The 23,181-nt window shown below is 43.6% G+C and overlaps 3 protein-coding genes across 7 annotated transcripts; 2 read left to right on the top strand and 1 right to left on the bottom strand.

The window, feature by feature from the left end:
* Nucleotides 1–180: 180 nt before the first annotated feature.
* dnajb9a (DnaJ heat shock protein family (Hsp40) member B9a) lies at nucleotides 181–1,938 on the top strand. Of its 2 annotated transcripts, none has more exons than XM_037451774.2 (3): nucleotides 181–297; nucleotides 790–1,020; nucleotides 1,253–1,938. In XM_037451774.2, the coding sequence occupies exons 1-3, from the start codon at nucleotides 201–203 to the stop codon at nucleotides 1,687–1,689; spliced, it is 765 nt and encodes a 254-aa protein (XP_037307671.1). In that variant the 5' UTR covers nucleotides 181–200; the 3' UTR covers nucleotides 1,690–1,938. The 2 variants fall into 2 exon arrangements, with proteins under 2 accessions (XP_037307671.1, XP_037307672.1); XM_037451775.2 differs by having other exon boundaries at nucleotides 199–394.
* A 451-nt stretch (nucleotides 1,939–2,389) lies between these two features.
* On the top strand, nucleotides 2,390–11,394 carry dnm1l (dynamin 1-like). Of its 4 annotated transcripts, XM_037451768.2 has the most exons (20): nucleotides 2,390–2,640; nucleotides 3,861–4,005; nucleotides 4,741–4,770; nucleotides 5,377–5,423; nucleotides 5,617–5,688; nucleotides 5,831–5,917; nucleotides 6,048–6,210; nucleotides 6,438–6,558; nucleotides 6,643–6,774; nucleotides 6,967–7,173; nucleotides 7,295–7,415; nucleotides 7,491–7,646; nucleotides 7,779–7,868; nucleotides 7,950–8,042; nucleotides 8,260–8,313; nucleotides 8,487–8,558; nucleotides 9,321–9,491; nucleotides 9,694–9,803; nucleotides 9,913–10,072; nucleotides 10,249–11,394. In XM_037451768.2, the coding sequence occupies exons 1-20, from the start codon at nucleotides 2,539–2,541 to the stop codon at nucleotides 10,303–10,305; spliced, it is 2,190 nt and encodes a 729-aa protein (XP_037307665.1). In that variant the 5' UTR covers nucleotides 2,390–2,538; the 3' UTR covers nucleotides 10,306–11,394. The 4 variants fall into 4 exon arrangements, with proteins under 4 accessions (XP_037307665.1, XP_037307666.1, XP_037307667.1 ...); XM_037451769.2 differs by lacking the exon at nucleotides 4,741–4,770; XM_037451770.2 differs by lacking the exon at nucleotides 8,487–8,558 and having other exon boundaries at nucleotides 2,392–2,640.
* On the bottom strand, nucleotides 10,974–23,174 carry tnnt2d (troponin T2d, cardiac). Its single transcript, XM_062562995.1, has 20 exons — nucleotides 22,897–23,174; nucleotides 22,680–22,805; nucleotides 21,941–21,984; nucleotides 21,771–21,849; nucleotides 20,971–21,102; nucleotides 20,690–20,881; nucleotides 18,876–18,947; nucleotides 17,867–17,955; nucleotides 14,644–14,740; nucleotides 13,867–13,921; nucleotides 13,648–13,758; nucleotides 13,527–13,548; nucleotides 13,383–13,440; nucleotides 13,164–13,280; nucleotides 12,996–13,073; nucleotides 12,784–12,894; nucleotides 12,170–12,282; nucleotides 11,973–12,063; nucleotides 11,670–11,707; nucleotides 10,974–11,143 (listed from the first exon to the last, which is right to left on the bottom strand). The coding sequence occupies exons 1-20, from the start codon at nucleotides 23,029–23,031 to the stop codon at nucleotides 11,098–11,100; spliced, it is 1,806 nt and encodes a 601-aa protein (XP_062418979.1). The 5' UTR covers nucleotides 23,032–23,174; the 3' UTR covers nucleotides 10,974–11,097.
* Nucleotides 23,175–23,181: the final 7 nt, after the last annotated feature.

The raw sequence follows: 23,181 nt of genomic DNA, 5'->3' as shown, positions 1-23,181 counted from the left end.
TAATCCGACCCTTCTATGATTCGCGCTATAATATAATGTATTGTTTAATACTCATACGTAGTTAGTAATAGTAGCAGTTAGTAACGCCATTCAGTAAAAACAGCACACAATCGCTGTAAAAGCTCACAACAACATCAAGGTCACTATCGGACGGTGTTATTAACTGCAATGGCCAACAGAGGGCAGTAGCGCGCCTACTGATGGCATCTGGTTACAGTTATTCAGTGAAGGCTCGAAGAAGACGTGCAAGCTGCGGCCGCACCATGATACCGCTTCCTCTCGATAAAAATCACCGAGGTAACGAATTCAACGCCATCATGATTAGCGTGGGGTAAACGGTTTGACTTGCAAAACCTGGATATTTCAACGCTCCACTCGTGCCCCACATAAAAAGGTAGGATGCCCTATATTATTACAAAGTACAATAACGTTACCTGGGCAATATATTCTCTTAGCTTATTCAGCTAACCGTGAATCGACCGCGAATTTTAACGTAAGTTGCCTTACATTAAGATTCACGGTGGATGCCCGGTGAAACAGTAAATGATAACGTTACAACCTAATTACACCAAATCTAAGGTGGCGTTCATATTTATTTTTAGAAACAACATTTTTTTCGTTTCCCAAGTAAAGATGGTGCACCATCATGGCGTCATGACGTCATAACGTAACGTTAGCGAACGTTAACTAAGGTGTCGTGTTGTAATCAGCTCTGCTTTTCTTCATTGCATGCAGAACGTTTTTATTGAATGTACCGACTGCTCATCCCTTGCTCTCTCCTCAATTCAGGGGACCTCAGAGCCATGGCAACGGCACAGTCTGCGGTAACGTTTGCAGTGTGCATCTTCGTGATAGCAGAGCTGATTCTCGCCAAGAAGGACTATTATGATATACTGGGAGTCCCTAAAGATGCTACTGAGCGGCAGATTAAAAAAGCTTTCCACAAGCTTGCGATGAAACATCACCCAGATAAGAACAAGAGCCCGGACGCTGAAGTGAGGTTCAGAGAAATTGCTGAAGGTAGCAATGCTCTTCATTCTAAACTGTGTGTAAAGAATACTTGTGTGTGTGAAGATGAGAGTATTGTTTAGCCAGTCTCGAATTTAATTCAAGGATGAATAAATGTTAGAGCTTTCACATTATTACAAATTACTTGTCATGACCTTGGTTTGATAGTAAATCCATGATTTCTTAAATATGAGGAGATGCAGCACTTTCAAGCCTTGAATAAATTATGTCTTTCCTTTTTCAGCTTATGAAACTCTATCAGATGAAACCAAAAGAAGAGAATATGACCAGTTTGTTGACACCTCTGCATACTTCACCGGGGAGACGCAAGGCAGACAACGCCAGGGTGCCCACCAACCCTTCAGCTTCAACCTTAATGACATTTTCAAGGACTTTGACACCTTAAGTCAGAACAGGCAGGCCCGTCACCAAAGACACTTTAACGAACACTCCAGGTCCCACAAGGAGTCCAACAGCAGACATAAGAGACACTTTCAAGGAGGTTTTGGAGCAGGTGTCTTTGATGACATGTATGACGACATAGAGAGAATGTTTACCTACGACAGACACGCCAAACAGTCTGACAACCGGTTTCATGGTGCATCAAAACAACACTGTAGGACAGTGACACAGCGCAGAGGAAATATGGTAACCACTTACATGGATTGCACTGCATCTTAAGATGCAATTTAAAATGGCTCATGTTTAGAAATTGCCCTGTCGGCATAAAATACTGCTGTATTAGATAATAAGCCACTTGGTTCAAATGCATTCAGGCACAGAATGATTTGAACAGTGACACTGTTTACTTAGAATAGGTATAAATTTAAATAATTGTTTTGTCAAACTATTCCGCGTGTATGCTTGTGGACTTGAACATGATTGTTGTAGTTTTTCACCAATTATTGAAATAAACTGGAGTATTTTGTATATTATTATATTTCATGTATTATTTTTTAAGCTCTTTCTTTTATGGTGTGATTGTACAGTTTGGAAAAAAATAAAACAATCACACTTTTTTGGCACAGGAATACCCACTACTATTAAGTAAAAAAACAGACTACTGCATTTTATTTTACCAAATACAATTTATTATTTTCTGTGACGTTCAGAAAACCTGTTTGTCCTTCTGTGGCAAATTAATATGATAATTTATAAATTAAATCAAACTAGTTCATAGATTTTTCCATGGGAACAATAGAAAAAATTATAAATATTTTGGTAACCGTTGCTTACGGTACGTAGAGGAAAAATAAAGAACTGTATTTTCATTGGTAGAACACGAGCATGACGTCACATGCAAACTTTGTAGTTCTCCAGAAGTCAATCGCCAAATGGAGAAAGGCTGCGCGAGAGTAAACAGAACTTCAACTCCCAGGATTCAACTCGGAGCAACCTTGTGCGCAGTTGCTAGTCTATTCAAAGAGACGACAGTAGCATTAGCCGAGAGACATTGAATGACTTTGTAGCAGTGTGCGGCCGGGTAAAGAAAGTTGTCTGTTTGACAGGTCGCGATTAGAATTTGAGCCAATGGAGGCCCTCATCCCTGTCATAAACAAACTGCAGGATGTGTTTAACACGGTCGGCGCAGACATCATTCAACTGCCGCAGATAGTTGTTGTGGGGACTCAGGTGAGGAACGACACTTTGCGCTAAGGCTAGCGAGTCAGTTAGCCTGCGCCAACTTACTGTTTTGGCTTCTCCTGGAATGTGACCCGTTGGTTTTTCTTTCAGTTTCATGCAGGGGTATCAGAAAAGAAAACAGCATAGACTCCAAATGGCAAACTTTGCCTTTCCTAAATTGAAGCTCATTTACGTTAGCTAAAATAGCCTCGGCTAGCAGTGTTTTGAGCTGACAGTAGGGGATCAAACACTTATCCACGCAGCCCTCAGGTCACTATCAAATCAATACATTTATTTATTAGGACAATAGTAGATTACTTATCGATTGAACATGAAGGTTTAACGTAGCATTCACACTAGCATCTACAACGTTTCCAGTTAGGTAACTGCCTAACGTTAGCTAACGTCAAATCCAATGCTGATGGAAGTAAATAACCTGCAGTGAGTCCAAAGGTTATAGTAGCTACACGGTTTAGTTTGTTTTTGACGGTTTCCTTTATTATGAGGGATACATAGTGTAAACTTGGTAATAAAGACGGGTTAACTAGCACGTCGAATGACTTCTGAAGTTGAATCCACACCTTTCCTCTCTAAAACATGTGCCTTCTGTCCAGCCAACTCCCTCGTGTACACGCTAAAGCCTAATTGGTTTGAAGGGGCAGGATTTGGTCTGAATCATTTCCATTCACTGGTCGGCTCATAGGATATTTCTGTCTCCGACCTTTTGGCAGGTGTTGCAGTGAGACAAAACAAGCCCGAGGATGGTTTTTTCAGGGCCTGATGTGTTATGTTTGTCCTTTCCGTGACTCCACAGAGGCCCAGATCTGCAAAGACCTTCAGATAAGGACGGCTGTAACGGAGACTTTATGCCAATTATTGGTTTGGTCGAGATGTATTAATAGGCCTAAGCAGTGCCTATGTCCGTCCAAAGCAAACATCGGGTTTACTCCTAGACAAAGAATGGGATCACATTAGTAGCCTTTACCACCTACTGAGGTGATCAGTACCAGACTAATGAGGAGGAATCTGCTAGCCGTGTGAGCTAAGTGAGTTATTTCAGTTAAGCAGATCTCATTAGAATTCCTCGACCACACATGTGAATACACGAGACCTCTCTTCCAATTTGAGCTCAGTACTTAGCAAATTGGTTTTCCCTCGTCAACGAGTCACCCAGTGACAACAGTGATGCTTTTTTTTTTCTTAAATATTAATGATGTTGTTGTCTACAGAGCAGTGGAAAGAGTTCTGTTTTAGAGAGCCTGGTTGGCAAGGACCTCCTTCCCCGTGGCACTGGCATCGTCACACGTCGGCCTCTCATTCTACAGCTAGTGCACATCGATTCGGAGGACTGCAGGAAAACCAGTGAAGAGAATGGTAACGTCACTGTCACCCCTTGTTCTCTGTATCTTCCTCTGCAAAACTCAACTTCAATCAACCTTGGTGACTTATCAGTTATCCTTTATGGACATCTTACTGATTTGGATGTTTGGGTGCTGAAAATAATTGGATTACAATGGTAATATTTTAAAACAAACCGCGAACAAAAGGCAACAGGTGTTTCTAATGGGCCCAAAAACTATTGGGTCATTTCTGTACAGCAGTTTTTTTTCTTTCCCCCATCAGCCAAACGTACACAAATACAATATTTCTGCCAAAGGTTGTATATTGGCCCGGCCATATTTAGTGAAACCATATCGGTGCTTCATCCACAATGCGTTTTGTCAGGTGATTGAGTGGGCAGGTGTTGCAGTCGGAGCATTCATTTGGACATTCCGCTGACTCGTGTCAATTTCACTGGTCTAAGATTGAAATGTAACGGATCTTAAATGGACACTTTATCCAATCACAGGAGACTTCTCTGCTACCGGGCCGTAGCGATGTATCTATTGATTGTTTTATATGGTGAAGAGAGCAGCAGTTTAAAGGAGCACTGATGCCATCCATCCATCCATCTCTCATTGAAAAGAAGATGTAATAAGAGGCTGAATTTATTCAATGCTCTCCTCTGGGAAAAGGCCTCAGTGGGACTCTGCATTGCTGCAGTTCAATGCCATCGCTGCAGATAGCCTGGCTAACTCTTTTTGTCTCCTGTCGTCTCTTTAATCACAGAATCCAAGACAAAGGGACGCCTTTCCAGAGGTCTCCTTTTCCTTATTTGTCTTGTTGTGTTTAAATATTACATACCCCCCCCCGTCTCTCCTGCCCCATCCTGCTTTGCATTTATGTACCTTTTTTTTGTTGCAATGCTGCCAAACCACGTGGCTTCACTTTATTCAGCCCTAGCCGTCCCTTCAAATGAAGATGTTCTCCTGTCAGTTGGAAGTTGGACAAAGAAAATTGAGCAGATTCATGTCAAATAGGAACTCTGTGCTTAGTCCACTTCTGTTGTCCTGGATGCCAACTTCCTTAAACTAATAGACGCCACCTATGTAACGTTGTTTCCGTTTGTCGCAATGTTATTTATTTCAGATGAGATCTTAGCTTTGTATTTTAACAACACTCTTGGTTCTTGATTCCCCAAATGCACATGGTGTGTTTTCGCTCTAGGCTTTTGTTTGCTTCCACGGCTTTTTGTTCTCTGATCATTTTGTGAATGTGGAGTTGTGCTGTGAGGAGTTCTTTCCATCCCATGTTTTCCAACAGAGAAATCCTCCCATGAGACATAGCACTAGTAATAATAGTAACACTGAGCTCAAGTTCACATCAGTAACTGAAACATCTGTGTTCGACTTTGTATTCCCGCAGGCATCAACGGAGAGGAATGGGGAAAATTTCTTCACACCAAAAACAAGGTAGAGTTCTCCCACTGATGTCTGCCAGAAAACCTTATTGGCTTATGGGTAAATGCCCGGGTGTCATTTTGGCTCCACGAGGTTCATTGTGTTTGAACAAAGACGTCCTCATGGTGTGCTGATAGCCTTGTGACTGTAAACAGGAAGTAAATTTGAAAACAAACCATGTCATGTCTTTATTTTTTTCTTCCAGACCTACACAGACTTCGAGGAGATTAGGCAAGAAATTGATGCAGAAACTGAAAGAATTTCAGGCAATAACAAGGTATGCCGTTTGCACCCATCAAGATGCTACGTTAAAACCGTAAATGATGGCTATGGGAGATTTGTAAAGAGCAGCATCATCCTGAGATTTTGAATTAACCTCAAGTCAAGAGGGGCCGACGTACTTCTTTTCTTTTTTCCAGGGTGTAAGTGATGAACCAATTCACCTGAAAATCTTCTCACCACATGTTGTGAACCTCACATTGGTGGATCTGCCTGGCCTCACAAAGGTGAGGCGGGTTTCCATTTTTCCTCTGCATGTCCAAACCGGCATGATCTGTGAACTCAAAATGATTCTGCAGATGATTTTAGGGTTTTGTGTGTGTGTGTGTGTGTGTGTGTGTGTCTTTGCTAAAACAGGTGCCGGTGGGAGACCAGCCCAAAGACATAGAGCTCCAGATCAAAGAATTGATCTACAAGTACATCTCCAACCCTAACTCCATCATCCTGGCTGTGACTGCTGCCAATACAGACATGGCGACCTCAGAGGCCCTTAAAGTAGCCCGCGAGGCTGACCCTGATGGTACATGGCTTTCTTGTTGATTCATTCTTCACCTTCTTCTACTTCTCTACCTGACGTTTCCTCCACTACCTGCTAAATCGATTTGGGGAACGTTATTCTTATCAGAATCAAGAGTATCCGGATGGAGTATTTTGGATGCAGTAAAGTATTGTAAAGCCCCATGGGGAGTTTTAAAAAAAAATTGGAGGATATACGTAAAAGTACGTTTATGATGTCCTTGTCTTCAGGCCGGAGGACGCTAGCGGTGGTGACCAAGCTTGATCTGATGGATGCTGGCACAGATGCCATGGACGTATTAATGGGCAGAGTCATTCCTGTCAAACTGGGCATTATTGGAGTCGTGAACAGGTAAACTGGTTAGTCACTTTAGTAAGGAGTCGCATTGAAGACCAGCTCACCCCTATAAGTGTGTGTGTGTGTTTGTATTCTCAGGAGTCAGTTGGATATCAATCAAAAGAAGATGGTGACTGATGCAATCCGTGATGAATACGGCTTCCTTCAGAAGAAGTACCCCTCACTTGCAAACCGAAATGGAACCAAATATCTGGCCAGAACTTTGAACAGGTATAAGGCTGGAATTCATCTATTTTTCTTTTTCTTTTTTTTTCTTATTAATTTAACAAATTTTTTGAGTTTGAGTCCCTAGTCAACTGTGCATGTTACACCCTCTCCGACAAAATGACTTCTAAATCAGCCCGCAACAAATCTGAAGAAGAATTTAATTAATCTGTTTTTTCTTTCTTATTCTTATTAAAGGTTACTCATGCACCACATCAGAGACTGTCTCCCGGAGCTGAAGACCAGGATCAACGTGCTGGCAGCTCAGTACCAGTCGTTACTCAACAGTTACGGTGAACCTGTCGATGACAAGAGCTCCACGCTGCTGCAGCTCATCACCAAGTTTGCCGCAGAGTACTGCCACACCATAGAGGGCACAGCCAAGTACATCGAGACGACCGAACTGTGGGTTGCATAACTCTCCTTCCATGTACTGCTGCACCGCCGCGCGCCACCGAGGGGCGCCGGCGTCCGTGCCCTCCTGAGTTCTCGGGGTGAACTTCGGCTTTGTGTCTCCTGTTTTCAGGTGCGGCGGAGCGAGGATCTGCTACATATTCCACGAGACGTTTGGTCGCACGTTGGAGTCGGTCGATCCGCTGGGTGGTCTGACGACCATCGACGTGCTCACGGCGATCAGAAACGCGACGGTGGGTGCTGACTCTCCGGTTTGAATTTGCCATCTGTGTTTTCTGAAGACTTACAGCCTCATTGTGTCTTGGCAGGGCCCGAGGCCCGCTTTATTCGTGCCCGAGGTTTCCTTTGAGTTGCTGGTGAAGCGGCAGGTGAAGCGCCTGGAGGAGCCCAGTCTGCGCTGCGTGGAGCTGGTTCACGAGGAGATGCAGAGGATCATCCAGCACTGCAGCAACTACAGCACACAGGTGAGACGTGCACTTTCAGAACCCAAGCCCACAATGGTACGATCACGTGTTTCTAGCCTCTGGACAAACAAACACATTAGCTATTGGATGCAAAATGAAATGCTGATTATGTTTATGCGTTTGTCTCTGCAGGAGTTGCTGAGGTTTCCGAAGCTCCACGATGCCATCGTAGAAGTGGTCACCTCGTTACTTAGAAAGAGACTGCCGGTCACCAATGAAATGGTCCGTACCTGCGCACAACTGAAAAGCACTTCAAGGGATGTTTACGGGCCACCTAGTGCTGATTAGTCGATTTTCTTACAGGTTCACAACCTGGTTGCCATTGAGTTAGCCTACATCAACACCAAGCACCCTGACTTTGCCGATGCCTGTGGCCTCATGAACAATAACATAGAGGTAAGACCGCTAACTTCACACCACGCATCTGTTTAATCCTTAAAGCGTCTGTAAGTCAAAGTTTTTGTATTCGCTGTTGCAGCTTATTGTTTAGCTGCAATAGTTTTGAGTTAATTTCTTTTTTTTAAGAGTACTACTAAGGGAACATTCTTTTCCATAGAGAGCTTCAAGTTTGGATTATTAACAGCAATAATAACACCGCTTTTGTCTTCCATAGGAGCAGAGACGCAACCGAATGAGAGACTTGCCCTCTGCTGTCCCCAGAGACAAGGTACACGCGGTCCTCATGGCTCACTTCCTTGTTTTGGCTTCTTGCCACTTGCTTTAACAAATTGCCCCACAAGTATTGCACATACAGATTCCCTCCAGTTTCACTGAAGAATTAACCAACTTCCCACAATGTAAAGTTCCAGCGGTTTCCTTCACGATGTTTTCTTTCTCTAGTCCCTTAAAGGCCCAGGTGGTCAGTCTCTCTCTCCCACTGAGCTTCTTGCCCTTGAGGCCGAGGCCACCAAGGTGTGACCCGTTCACTTACTGCCTGCCCACATTTAACTGCCCCGCTCCATGCCCTTCGCCGTCGTCCTTATTTTCTTTTATTTGCCCCCACACCTGGATCCCGTTTGTGCCTTTAGTGTCCTGACAACCCAGTGGGATTTGAGGGGCTGTTTGTACCTTATTCATAAACCTGATCTGAATGACCTTTGAACTATACTCCAACTATGTGTATCTAACCCATTTTGCTGCATGCTGACTGCTCGCAACTAATATAATATTGAGATATCGTATTATAATCATTTAGCATGTGCTGTTTTTCCGTGGAATTTAGAAACACTTAAATAGCCTTTATACAAGTGGGTGATATGGAAAAAAACATTAAGTACTTGTAAGATAAAATGCCCCAAAGTCGTCCTCTGGCTAGAATCAGGAATAAATCTATCTCAACAAAAAGTACCATTTTAAATCCAACAAGTTCCCAGCTACTGCTGAGGAAACCGTAGTGTAATATCTCTTCTATCCTTCTTCCTATCATCCAATTCAAATCATCCATTCCCATCAGTCTTTTAAGTTAGAAGAATGAACAATACTCTTGAATAACTTCTTTGCAGTAAAATCAAAGAAGACCTCTTGCATGCTGCTGTTTCAAAGCATTTATTTTGTGTGTGTTTATTAAAATGACATTTGCGTGTTATAAATACATGCGCGTGATGCATTTCCAGCCCCTTGTGTTTGCCTGAGCATGTGCGGGACCTATCACGCCTCCTCTCTCCTCCCCCGTAGGCCGCAGCAGGCGGCTCTCAAAGCGGCAGCGAGCAGACGGACGGCGCCACGGGGACCTGGAGAGGCATGTTGAAAAAGGGAGAGGACGGAGCCGCTGCGGACAGAGCCATGCTCCAGCACCCACTTCCTGCCAGCCCGCAGAGGGGCCACGCTGTCAACCTGCTGGATGTGGTGGGCACTTTGGAAGATGGCGCATGTGCACTTTCTATACTGTAATATAGAACAAAGCATTCCAGGCTTTAGGGAAAATGCACCGTGAAAAACGACGTATCCGCCAGTGTTTTCAGCATCCTTGCTACGACTTGTTTTTGCTTCTATTAAAAAAAAAAAAAAAATGTATTAACTGAAAAACGCTTTCTTCATACTTTTTCAGCCTGTGCCAGTGTCTAGAAGGTTGTCTGCTCGCGAGCAGCGGGACTGCGAGGTCATCGAGAGGCTCATCAAGTCCTACTTCCTTATTGTACGGAAAAACATCCAGGACAGGTGAGCTTGATTTTATTTTTTAAATAAAAAAAGTTTTTCCCACCAGAAATAACGGGTCTTGTTACGCGTTCTACTGTCTTTTCGCCCTGTGTCGTCGTCTGGGCCCCAGTGTACCGAAGGCAGTGATGCACTTCCTGGTGAACCACGTGAAGGACTGCCTGCAGAGCGAGCTGGTGGGTCAGCTGTACAAGGCGGGCCTGCTGGACGACCTGCTGACGGAGTCCGAGGACATGGCTCAGAGACGCACCGAGGCCGCTGACATGCTCAAGGTAAGCGACCCATCGAGTGTCCCAGACGAGCCCCTGCATCCATCGTACACTGGCTAAAAGCTTTAGTCTGTGATCTTTTGTGAGGCCTTCTTCAGCTCTTTTAGCGTGAATCCATGTGCTTCATCAGCTGAGAGTACTTTTCTTTTTTTTTTTTTTCTTCGTTCATTTCTGTGCAGGCGTTGCAAAAAGCCAGCCAGGTGATCGCTGAGATCAGAGAAACCCACCTGTGGTGAAGGCGGCTCCGCTACGGCAGGCTCCGCCCTCACGGACCATCCAAGCGCTCTGCTCTGACTCCCAGCTCCTCGGAAACGTCGGAGACAAACAAGTTGAAAATGCACTGGTGTGGATATGTGTATATCGTAACATAGTTTTAATGTACAGTAAGGACTTGGATTTGACGAAGAGCAGTTCATATCGGCTCCTCTCCATCAGCATCACACACGCTCTCGCACTAGTTATTGTATTTTGAACTGAAACGATAAGTAGATAACATTGTGCATCGCCACTATGTGGAGCCTTGCTGAGAAACTCTTCATTTAAATTTGAATTAAAGCTGGAAATGACAACTGAGACATGAAAACGTTCTCTTCATAAGGTTAATTCTTTTATTAGATGTTGACAAAATGATGTGTCTGATTGTTTCCAATGAAATGCACTTAATGCAGATACATTTCTGTTTAAATACCAGCCATGAAACTATTATGCCCCAGACTCTAATTCCTCACTTTTTGTTTACATGTTGCGACAGAATCTCATCACATATTTAGAGGCCCGAGTACGTTGAAATGAGCTGTAGCCGAGCGGTTCTGGCTGCTCGCGTTTTTGAATGGACACGTGATGGTACCGGACGCTGCACTTGGGTCACACGGACGATGTGCGTCGTTTGAAAAGAGGCAGCACATTGGATGTAATGACTTTTATTTATTGTTTTGATCCTGATAATCGCACAGCAGTACAATGAATACACAGATAATAAGGCCAATCACTGGTGTCGCGGCCTGCTTTCTCCTCGTCCGGCTGCTGCTTTACCTCAGCCGCCCGCCCATTTTGCCCTTGCCGCGTCCTTTGGCGCTGAAAGGATGCAGGGAAAGACAAATGCCAAATTCAGAGCAGCGCAGTCAGTGGGTTTAGGAAACACGGCGGTCATTCTCCTTCTGCACTCGGCGGATGAAAACGTAACCGTGAACAGGTTGCGTTTGGTACCGATGGTACACGACAAGTGGGTTTGATCAGATAAATACTGTCAGAACACAACTACATGTATTTCAGTAAAGCTTGAACGTTTGATGCCAATATATTAAAGTTTATTTCCTTTACACCTTCCTTTTGAAAGAGTCAAGTTCATGCTCAGAGTTGTACTAAAGCATGCAATCGAGAGTAATTATGGAAAATAAAATTGCATCACTGGGGAGCCTGATGGGTGCAACATAAAACATGTGACCATTTCCACAAAGCATGCTGGATCATTCAAAGTGCTGGAGATGGGTTTTGTGTCTAATCTATAGCTCGAGTGTGTTTTAAGGTTCAAAAGAGAAGAAGCGTGACGTAAGAGGTGTAAATGAGTAGCTCGCTGGGAAGAAGCGGGTCGTGTTCTTACCTCTGGTGGTCCTTGACTCGAGCGAGAAGCTGGTTGATCTGCAAAAACGCACAATTCTTGCTGAGTGTTTTTAAAGTACACAAAGACCGTAGAGGATAAGTTCTGCAGAGGCCTCTCTGCTCACCTTTCAACCTTCACCTGTAACATTTGACTTGTTCCACTCAAGTCAGGTGACATTTCACTCTCAAACTAAAACGAAACATTGACTACGTCCCTCCCTGGTGCCTCGTTTGTCAAGATCTCCCCCTCTTGTTATGATTGTGGAATTATTTCTGCCGTTCGGCGCCGCGCTGGATGACTTACGTCGTACTTCTGCCGTTTGAGTTTTTCAGCCAGATCGAACTTCTCAGCCTCCAGCCCCATGAGCCACTGCCACAGCTCGCTGGCCTTCTCCCTGCACGCAAGCAACACCGGGTCACACGGAGAGGATCCATCTCACAGCCATAAAACCCCGTTACCATCTGGGGGGGGGGGTTCCCATCCCTTTCATCACAACCTACTTGAGTTTATCCTCGTTCAGGTGATCGATGGTAAGAGGCTTCTTGCGGTCGGACAGGATCTTCTTCTTCTTCTCCCTCTCGGTTTGCTTCTTTGCTCCTTTTCTGTTGTCACTCTGTGTTGGTCAGAGTGCAGAAAGACACATAAGTCAATCTGAATGGAAGTAGATTTTTCATTTTTTTTTTTCGAATAGGGATTTATAAAAGTATACACTAGGGTAACTCGTGTGATATTCTCGTGGAGGTACATCTTGTATACTGTACTAAGCAGGCTGATCCTTCAAAGAAAGCAGCTCACGGTGATGCTGTCATGGACCAAAGGGCCTTGTATTTAAAGTTTGTAATCTCCTCCCGGGTTAAGACATATTCTCGTTTTTTATTTTCATACCTTTGTTTCTAGTTTCCACATGTTAACGTGCTTCTATGTACAAATAAATGTGTCTGAAATGCTCAGTTTTAGCAAACCCTCCTGCCAAAAAAGCCCAGTCTGCTCTGACTGAGTTTTCTTATTTCATAGTGTGTTAGTTACTCCACGTTTTCCAATTATATTTCCACTAGTGCTGCAAGGCTCTTTTTAATAAGTGAATTTTACAGGCGACTGGGATGGCTTGAATGACCTTGTGTCCAGCGCTGTACTGCTGGGTCATGTTTGACAGGGCCTTCTTCTTCTTGGCGTCATCGCCCTGCTTCTTGCGGTGCTCCTCTTGCTCCTTGCGCTCCTTCTCGTCCTGTATGCCGCACAATGGGTCCACTGTTTAGCGGAGGCAGGGGTGATATTGTCTGAGATGATGGAGGGTTTTTTTTTTTTTTATCGTGTGTGATGCCGTACCGCGAGTCTGGCCTGCCTCTCCTTCTCTCTCTCCGCCCGGACCCTCTGCTGCTCGGCCCTCTCGGCGCGGCGCTTCTCCTGCAGGACGAGGACGTGCACCGCGTTTGGTGATCTGGATCAACCATCCCCCCCCCCCCCCCCCCCCCCCCTCTGCACCGACGCACTCACGATTCTGTTGACGAGGGAGAGCAGGTCCTCCTCCTCCTTCTTCCTTTGGATGAAGTGAGCCTCGATCAGAGACTGCAGCTCAGACAGGTCCTTCTCCTGACGCTTCCTGTGGATGTCCTGATAGCAGAGACACGAGTCAGGGCACATCTGGGAAATGTCATATTGGATCCCAATGGATGCTTCTACCCCGGGGGGGGTTATTTAATAAAGTTGACTCACGTCAAAATCCACTTTGTCACCATCGGGGATCTTTGGGGCAGTAATATTTGTCATGAACCTGTGGAAGAGGACAGTTTGTTACTGCAGGATCTGCTCTGAGTTTAGTTCAAACTGCTAAAACTACAAAAGGGCCGAGTCACTTACTTTGGTTTGGGCTTTGACTCATCTGGGACAAAGAAAAGCAAAATAGGAGATGTTTCTTTTTTTAAGAAATTGACAAGCAAAGTGAGAAGTGGTAGATGACACGGAAAAACGTTTGTCTCACCTGTGACCTCTTCTTGCGTTGCTGATCGGGACGATAAATGATTAGTGAAATGGAGCAAAAGTGAAGTACATACAAACATGGACAAGTGCATCACTCTTACCTTCTTCCTCCCTTCACATGTAATGGGAAAAAAAAAGAATGAGAATAACAATATCAAATAATATGAAATATTCTTTAATCACAAGGCGAAAATGTAAAAGTACGAAAATGAGTACATACAGAACTTCCTCCTCCACGACTTCTTCTGTATCAGACATTCTGTTATGGATGAGCTCTGCAAAATGTTTCCCTTTTAGCCTATTTTTAGACAGCTGACAAATATTTCCGATCATTAAACAACACGGCACAGCATGAGATGGCAAGCATTCGCCCAGCGCACACTGACCCAAATATCTTTGGTCACTTTGGCAGTCATGGCAAAAAGTGTTCTGATCTTTTAATGGAGCGATGGCACCAAATGCCACAATAAGAACCTCAAGTTAAGGTCGTGCGTTTAAAACAAAAACACTTTTACATCAAAATTGACTGACAAAAAAAAAAGACTTACACCCTAATAAGCAGAATCTAGATGCTGTTACTCCGATGGTCTTATTGCTGCTTTATAAACATTTATGCACAGGACGATATTTAAGTAAATGTAATTTTACTTTTTCCAATTGAGGTCACTACTCTACAAATATTGCATGTTGTGATATATTGAGAGCGGTTGGTGTTTAGTTTTTCCCCCTGAATGGAGATGAATACTATAAAGTAGCACAAAATAAAGTACTCCTCTTCTTTCTAAATACGTTTAAACATTTACAACAGAAGCGCAGCGATAAGCACGTAAGCTCAAGCAGTTTATTCCCATTCAGTGACTCAGAAAAAAAAAAACCGAACAATCACAATCTGCCATCTGACGCTCAATAGTTGCTCGACAGCAATTAAGTTCAAGATTCACGACTGACCGAGGCTTTGATTCAAAGTAGCGGCGCTGAGACGAGAGAGAGTCGTTACCTGGACCTCAGGCAGACGGAGCTCAGGGCACGAGCGACAGGCTTCAGCTCCTTGAGGTCGACCAACAGGTTGAGCATCAAGGATACATAGTCGCGTCCTTCACGCTCACGTGACTGCAGGCACCCTATGGCTGGGCCGTCTATTGTTAGACAGCTGCACATTGGGGCTCTGTTACACACACACACACACACACACACATTCAGATACACACTCTGCACAATCCCGTCCTGGTAAAATGTAATTTATCTATTCAAGCTTCAGACAGCCCATAACTTCCAAGGTGGTTAAGAAGCACATGAAGTGATGTTTTCTCCCATTAGCTAAAGGCAAAAAAAAAAAAAACTGACACCTTTTTTTTTTTTACTGTATTTATTGCTGAAGCAACTACAAACAATACACTCAATCATACAAACGAAGCGATCCACATCGGATAAGACTCCAACACAATTTGTCAAGATGCATCTCCTGTTTATTGTTTATTCATCGACAGGAACACCAGGAACGATTCAAAGTTAAAACTGAGTGCTTTAAGCCATTTCCTCGTGCACCTTCATTACTGGCATGTAAACTGATCGAAAAGTGTTGTTAAATAGAATTGCCTTTGGTTACTGAACAGTTGTTACAGTACTTGCATATTCATAGCATTTATTTGTGGTTTCACTTTACAATAATACCATTTTCGATCCTCCACAGTTAAAACAAGTGAGAAAATTGCTTTAATTTGCGTTAATTTGGGCTGGAGTTCCGGGCAGATTGTGCCTCATAATCACACAACAACCTCTTCATGGGGGTTTCACCCCATTACTAATTGGTCACTAATGGTTACTAATGGTCCTCAGTTTCTTAATAAGTCATGAAGTCCCCCGTTATAAAAGCTAATAAGCCATTAATAAGACTTTTTCTTTCATTTGAAACTAAGCACAATTCTGGGGCGATGAGGGACTTTCGTCCTGACGTTAGCATCCACGCGCGTTACCAAATTGCATGACAAGCCGTTGTATCCATCGTTTATGGATCATTGACTAAATTCATCCAGAGCTGCAAAGTCGGAAAGTAAAGAGGAAGTCGTTAGGGTTCATCCTCCGGGCACCATGAACGTCTGTACCAGACTCCAATGGATGAGATGTTAAGTCCGAAGAGGTGGACGGTGAGACTGAATGACATCTCCAAGTTCATGTTGCATTTAGTCACTGGTTCAGAAAGTGATTTTCCCCAATCTGGCAACCCAAACATCAGCCCTCGTTAACTATTAATGAGGTTATTAGTTACTATTCATAATGCCTTCATGAAGGGTGCGTTATAATAAACGGTACTTATACTTATGAAATGACTTCATTATGTACAGGCTACTCAGCCAACATGTAGCTTAGTGTCAGTTTAATAATTCAAATGTGAGCGGTGAGATGGACCTTAAACAAATCAGTTCGTCACACGGACTCAAAATAGTGATTTTCATCCCAAAAAGCAGTGTGTGTACAACCATAAAACACGAATGCTGGTTCTTGGGTCAAAGCTAGATGGAAATACAAGGAGAGCAGATATCTTTTTCTGTGGCTTTAAAGTAAAATAACATTTAAGCGTCATGACAGGGAATTTGTAACTTTGATTAAAAAAAATGGATTCTAAACAATCCATCACCCATTAAGCATTAAATTTAAAATGCTTTTTCTGGAAAAACCTTTTTCTTTCCAAATGACAGTTTTTGAGTTTCTCTGATAAAAAGTCTGATAAAAAACATCAATATTTTCAGGAAAAAAAACAATCACATGGAGACTTTGATCCTGGAGTCCCGGCCCATGGTCTTTTCCTCACTGCGGTGGGAGTTCCTTGCGATAAGCCGGCGCGTTGAGGGGAAATGGAGGCACATACAGTAGCAGGAGCTTTGTGTTTGGTCTGCTGAGACTTGGTTTAAATGGGGGACGTCAATGGTTAAGGTCTTACGCCTGTTAGTAGAGGGAGAGACAGACTTTAGACATGTACTAGTCAGTGCATACGTCAATGTTGCATTTAAAACTGCGGAACTTGTCCGTTTATTATTAGGTGATAATAAACAGTGTTATTTTCAGGGTTGTTAAATCGATGATTTCACATGCAGACTTCGCTGCGCTTTTGTTTTTTGCATATGAGTCACGAAACACACTCTGCAGTCAAAGCCAGGAACCCGCTCTGTGAGTGAAAGCTGTAACTTTGTTGTTTGCCCTTTACTCGGTTCCTCTGCGGTCTATTTCTGATGAAGAAGTGCGGGGGTTATAAACACGGATCGCTATTTAGGGTCCGAGCTGCCACTCGACAAACACGTTTCCATTCCCATTGTTCACGCTCTGGTTCTACATTCAGGTGCTTAATGTCTGAAGATGTCTTGGTTTGACCGACATTATTTTACATCGTACGTTGAGTGTTTTCTTTTTTTTCTTCTCCATAATTAAACGTTCAAACCTGCAGACTGCATGGGTTTGACTTCACGGCCCGCACTGAGTGAATAAGCCCGGCGATACAGCTCCATTTGCTACTTGAAGAGTCAGTAATCCTCCCCAGCAGCCAGTTTTAATGTGAAAATCAAGCAGCTGCACTCTGGTATGTCCGACAACTCGCCAACACCGCGGCGTTGGAAGGCCCAGGTGGCAGCGGGTGACCAGAGCCCCGCAAAGACACGACAGCCATCCCAGGAGTCTGGAAGGTCCTTTATACTGGGACACAAGGTCAGGGTGAGGGTTTTTTTTTTTTTTTCTTCTCCTTCTTAAATATAGACCGCAGTGTCACAGAGCTGAGCCCTGCACTTCCCCCCCCCCCCCCCCCCCCCCATTTTTTTTTGCAATGAGCGGCTATTCTGGCACAAAGGAAGGTCGGTGGTCGAGTCCACAGAGGGCCGTAAATCAGGCGTGAGCTTCATCTAAACTCTTTATCCGGTTGAACCCTGGTGGTTGTATGTGCACATTTACAGTCAGTGGTGGAAGAGGTGTTTGATTAAGGAAAAGTACAAATAACCCGAAATAGTCATTCTAGTTGAAGATCTAAAAAAGTGTTCCATGAGTAAAGTATCCGCAGCAAAATGCACTAATTGTGCTGATTTTTGAGAATTTGCTTTCTGGCAAAAATGTGAATAGTTGTTGTTTTTGTTTAATTCCGTTAAAGACTTTCATTTATAGCACACAACTAAAGAAACCGTAGCTGTGGTGCAATATCTATCTGTAAAATAGACGAATAGGTAAACGTCTTAAAACACTCTTTGAGTGAATCTACAATGAAGCCGTATTTACAGTCACTTAGACACTTACTATTAGTGACAAACTTGCTTTTTCCCACGACTGCCACCTGTAAGCAAAAGTTAAATAAAAAAGAGAAGAAACAAGTCATCAAAAGACTGTGATCAATGTGTTCTGGGGAAAGAAAAGAGGTTTGTTTCATCAATGGATACATTTTAGACCAAGAGCAGGGATATATAAAGATAAATAGCATACTATGCTCAATATGTACTGATATTAAAAACTGTATTACACAACATTCTGTCCAAAGCTTTCATAGTAGAATACAGCAAGTATTTTTCTTCAGCACTCCAGACTTTACAAATGCATCACACACAGCACTCAAACACAACCGCATGCCTTCAATCATAATATCCTCCTTTGGCAAAACACCCAGTAAGAAGTGATGACAATCCATGTTTCCAATGAATAAACAGAGCCAAAGACGGCTTTCAATGTCTTCAAACCCATGGTGGGAACTATTGACAGCAGTCATTTCACTTCAGGATTTGTCACAGTAAGATTACCATAAAAAGTAAATGTACTTAATGAATATGAAATGGGTCCGTCTGCATAATGGCCTTTTATGGCTTTTTTTGACATAATTAAAATAAACTGAATTTTCTTCAGTCATTGACTATCGAGCTAAATGGACTCGAGCTGAAAGTTTTTGATGGCGGGAAATCCCACAGATGGTATAAAAGGTCACAAAAAATATTCACAACCCACCAAAAACAACAGGTTGAACTGGGTCGACGCCGACCCCAAATATATGCACACAGAGAAGCGGCATAAAACCAGTGCGAACACCACAAAGATCAATCACTCCGTATTGGGGGGAATGGGGACGTGCATTCACTGTGATTCACAAATTACCTCTTTAACCTTTCTATGAGGTCGACTGAATGAAAGAAACAAGCAGAACCGTGTCAGCGTAGAGCCGTCAAACAGAAAGCTCCCGCCTCCTTCACACAGCACCTTGTGACTTACCTTTGCAGGTGCAGAGCTCTTCTTGGTTTCCCACATGCCGCGTTTGCTGCCGATGTCGCCCGCTTTCACATCCTGTCACAATTTAAAACTCTTGTCAGTCTGATGCAGTGGGGAATAAGGAGTTTTTACACAGGTATAGGTAGCAACGCATCAGTGTTTTAACAATAAAAGTCCTGCAGTCAGAATAGTCAAAATATTATTAAAGGTACACTATTCAGAGCAATCAAACATTCAATTAATATTATCTATGTAAAAGGAATAAAGTTTACTTGAGCAGAGTTAAGTCACCTTCCCCAATATCAAAAGTAAGATCTAGTTATGAAGAAAAAGGGTTAATTTTCACTGCTTCATACATCACTAGGTAGCTTAATGTATTATAATGTCTGTGATCTATTTGTTGATTTTTTATTCATTAATAATTTGAATCCTCATGAAAGTCATGAGTAACTAAAGCTGTCAAATACATGTAACGGCGTAAAAGTACAACATGTATTTCTAAAAGTATACATTAGCATCAAATGAAAATCGGAAAGCTAAGATCGTAGTTAATTGTAGTGAGTGTGGAATAAATGCAAAATAGCGCCTTTACCAGTTTGGGAAGAATTAGGCAAAGAACAGCAGGACAAGCGAAGAAAGCTGAGGAAATGAGGGCAAGATGGAGAAGGAAAGGAAGGCAGAAGAGCATAAAACAACACATTAAACATACAAAAGGAGAGCTCAGACATTAGACACGTTCCCGCTGTTCAGCTTCATCCCTTCAGGGGGAGGTATTGTCCCACAATTGAAGGTTACACCCGCGCCTGTGCCGGGCCAAGACGTTTGACACTAAAGATATCCTGCTCATAAATTTCACGTGAGAACAATGTCACACGTCACGTCCAGCCTTTGCTGCATAGTGCAATGTCTCCAGAAGACCTGGCAGCGTCAGCAGCTGGTGAGCTACTTTAGGAAAGGGACATGGTGTTAACCAAGTACGGCACACAGTCACAGGGCTCCTCAGGTATTCTCTGGCGGCAAATGAAAAAAACAAAAACAAATCAATCATTCAACTTGTTTACTTGTTGTGTTGATTTGCTGGTGGTGTCAAAGCGGACTAAAATGTCCCGGTGTTTGACAAAATGTGAGGGGGTATGACCTTTCACCCTTGTCTCAAGGAGACTGCGACCGTTGAGTCAGAGTGGAAGATAAACATATATATATATATAAAATATATTAGGATGAAGGATTCCTATAGCCCAGATAAGTATATGAAAGTGTTGTGCGTTTTTTGTGGGTTTTATGGGCTGTAAAATAATCTCGAAATACCCACCGAGGCCAAAGTGATTGATGTATTGAGGGGGAGCACAAACAGCCGTGCAAAAGGAGCTCGTTGGCATTCAGCCACGTGACATATTCATGTCGCTGCTCTCTGCTCTGTGGTTGGATATCTTTTGTTGGTGTTGTTGTTTTTTTGTCCAATAATGAAACTAATATTATTCTTTCCCACAAGTTTAGGAAATAAACACATAAATAAAAACGTTCACATTGTGTGTAGAGAATAGCGTTGTGGTGTTCGTTTTTTTTTTTTTTTAAATAAAAGACTTGCAGATGTTGTGAAGAAAAGTGTCCGTGTGGTGTCACTGCACTCCCGAGAGGAGAACAGTTCTCAGCCTCGGTGCTCAGATACATAAAAGCTGCAGCCAACAAAAGACCAGCACGTTGATGTGCAAATGAGCACATTAGCGTGTGCAGAATATCAAGGGATCACTGGGATTAGTTAACACCGGTGTGTGTGTGCGTGTGTGTGATCGAGACCGGGATTTGTCAGGCCTTACTGCTGGCTTAGCTGCCCCAGGTGGTGCTGCCGCTGCCGCTGCCGCTGCCGCCGGAGGTGGTGCTGCCGCTGCCGCTGCTGCCGCTGCCGCAGGAGGTGCTGCCGCGGGAGCTGCCGTCTTCTCCGCCTGTGGAGGCTTCGCCATCCAGCTGTTCACACGTCCTGCCACGCCTCCTTTGACACCAGCTACATCCTGGATACATTTTTTTTAAAAGAGACTCCTCATATTCTGAAATAATCATTGGATCTGTCTGAGCGGCCGCCCTGGTGGCTTGTTGGCACCTTGTTGGCAGGAGTCGGACTATCAGAGGAGCCGCCGACGTTGCCTTTCTCCCACATGCTCTTGATGCTGCGGGCACCTCCTGTTGGAACATCTGCCATGGGAGACTTTGGGGATTTTACCTCCTTGTTTCCCTGTGGACAAAGAGGGAGAATTTATCTACTTGTAAATGGGTAAAAATAAAAAATACATTGAACAAAGTAGTGGAAAACATTTAATGTCTCGGAATTTTGTTTTCAGCGCTTTTTGTGATACTTGATATATCTACTCCATGACAAGTTAAATATTGCTTCTTCTTTTTTTAAACACAGAATGTTGTGTGTGTTTGAAGTGTTTTTGTGTTCATGTCTTTACCAATAAACAGATTTCCTCTCTTAACTTCCCAAACTATGTCATTTCAATGAGTGTTTCAAGGCAGAAATGTTCAATTGTTTAATGAAAAGGAAGAGATTGAGTGAAATTATTAGAAATGTTTTTTTTCTTCTTTCATACCTCATTAATCATCTCAAGGCCCCGTTCAGATTAGTCTTAAAACAAACTCCACCTCAACAAGCCACAGTGCTAAAAGGTTACTTTCCCATCAACGCATTATCAGCCTGAATGGAAAAAAAAATACTTTTACTCCCGATAATACTTCTGTACTTTAACTAAGTTAGGTTTCTAATTCAGGACGTTTAATGTAATTCTGTTTCAGATTCGACTTCATAAGTCCTAGGACAACAAAAGAGGTTCCTTTACGGAGTGATTTTAGTTGAAGTGCCTGATTACCAGCGTGGTTACGGACGACGTGTGATTAGCTCACCTGGATGGCCGAGGTGTACTGTTCCAGTCTGTTGCCGATCTTGGAGACAATTGGCGTGTGAGACACTCTGGCCGCGGTGCTGTGTGGATAAACCACACAACGGGACATTAACGCTGTTCAACCATCTTGTCTTCACTATATTGGTCACTGTAAAACATTCATATGGCTACCTTTTCTGGGCGGATTTGCTCAGGAATTCTGCCTTTGCCCCAATCTGTAAAAAAAAAAAAAAAAAAAAAAAGAGCACTTTTTAAAGTTGATAAACAGTCTTTGGGTGACTTGCACAAATAAATGGCGACATGATTGAACGGTCCTGGACTCCTTCCTGTCCCCAAGACAACCTCACAGAGCAGCAGACCGGTCCGGCCTGGGAAGGGCTCTCTGTTCTTGATTGATTGAACTGGAGAGTAATGCATTCATGGAGCCAGCGTGCACACACTGCTCTCACACACGCACACACACACACACACTAATGCTGCTGTTAAAAATCAATTATACCTCCCGAGTTCTCAACATTCCTCTTAAAATACTCCAGAAAATGGTCCCAGCTCCCATCTTTTTTTTAATGTTGTCATCTAAAAATATTTGGGAAATGCCAGGCCACTTGAAGTGGAAAAGGCAAAAGACATTAAACTGTAAAACATGACTCACAACTTGCGATAACGAACACAAACAGACCTATTAAACCCTAAAAGCGAGCTGGTAGCTTTGCTCAATTGGATAGTTTGGATGTTTGGGAAATAGGATTTTAATCTCCTCACCCGACTCTCGTCATGAATAAGTGTGGTTCCCAAGATGCTCAGTATGCTTCTAGTTTGAAACCTTTCCCGTCACATTCTGACAGGGCAGCTATATTTATTATCATTCAACAAAACTCCAAGTCACCTGACACCCGCATTTGAAACTCACCTTTGAGGAGCCTTTGGGAGTGACGGCAAAGGCAGGTTTCGGAGACTCCTCCTCCTTCTGCTTCTTCTTCTCTGCAGCCTCCGCCCTCCTTTTCTCGATCTCCTCCTTCATCCTCTTCCTCTCCTCCTGTCAGGAGAACCCACAGTTTGCCGTCACACCTGTATGTCAGGAACAGAAACGAAGCCCCCCCCGGTGATGCTTTTGTGCCCTGAATCACCTGTTCTTTGGCTTTCTTCTCCTCCATCTCCTGTTTCTTCTGCTTCTCCTCTTCCTCCACGACCTTCCTCCTCTCTTCCCTCTTCCTCTTAAGCTCCTCCAGCTCGGCCTCGGCGTCCTGCTGCTTCTGCTTCATTTTCTCGAAGTCCTCGCTTTCCGCATCGTTTCGCCGGCGCTTCAGCTCCTGCAGCTTGCGCTCGGCCTCCTGCTGCTCCGCTCCGCCGGCCTTGTTCGGGGACACGATGTCCTCTGCAAAGCGAAAAATATAAGCACGGCCCTTTCGATG

Source organism: Pungitius pungitius, chromosome 6, assembly GCF_949316345.1.
Source record: "Pungitius pungitius chromosome 6, fPunPun2.1, whole genome shotgun sequence".
Lineage (NCBI taxonomy): Eukaryota > Metazoa > Chordata > Actinopteri > Perciformes > Gasterosteidae > Pungitius > Pungitius pungitius.
Note: the sequence above shows the minus strand (reverse complement) of the source record. Positions and strands in the feature narration are given on the sequence as shown.

Bases quoted from the DNA above. Each gene is read 5' to 3' on its own strand.
- dnajb9a (XM_037451774.2), top strand. From the start codon at position 201: ATGGCATCTGGTTACAGTTATTCAGTGAAGGCTCGAAGAAGACGTGCA. The intron at 298-789 runs GTAACGAATTCA...TCCTCAATTCAG, and splicing joins TCTCGATAAAAATCACCGAG to GGGACCTCAGAGCCATGGCA. The intron at 1,021-1,252 runs GTAGCAATGCTC...TTCCTTTTTCAG, and splicing joins GTTCAGAGAAATTGCTGAAG to CTTATGAAACTCTATCAGAT.
- tnnt2d (XM_062562995.1), bottom strand. From the start codon at position 23,031: ATGAAGCAGAAGCAGCAGGACGCCGAGGCCGAGCTGGAGGAGCTTAAG. The intron at 14,741-17,866 runs GTGTTTTAAGAC...GTGAGCGTGAAG, and splicing joins ATTGTAGATTCACTCAAAGA to GACGCGACTATGTATCCTTG. The intron at 11,708-11,972 runs GTAAGTCATCCA...GCGTTTTTGCAG, and splicing joins TCAAACGGCAGAAGTACGAC to ATCAACCAGCTTCTCGCTCG.
- dnm1l (XM_037451768.2), top strand. From the start codon at position 2,539: ATGGAGGCCCTCATCCCTGTCATAAACAAACTGCAGGATGTGTTTAAC. The intron at 6,211-6,437 runs GTACATGGCTTT...CCTTGTCTTCAG, and splicing joins CCGCGAGGCTGACCCTGATG to GCCGGAGGACGCTAGCGGTG. The intron at 7,869-7,949 runs GTCCGTACCTGC...ATTTTCTTACAG, and splicing joins TGCCGGTCACCAATGAAATG to GTTCACAACCTGGTTGCCAT.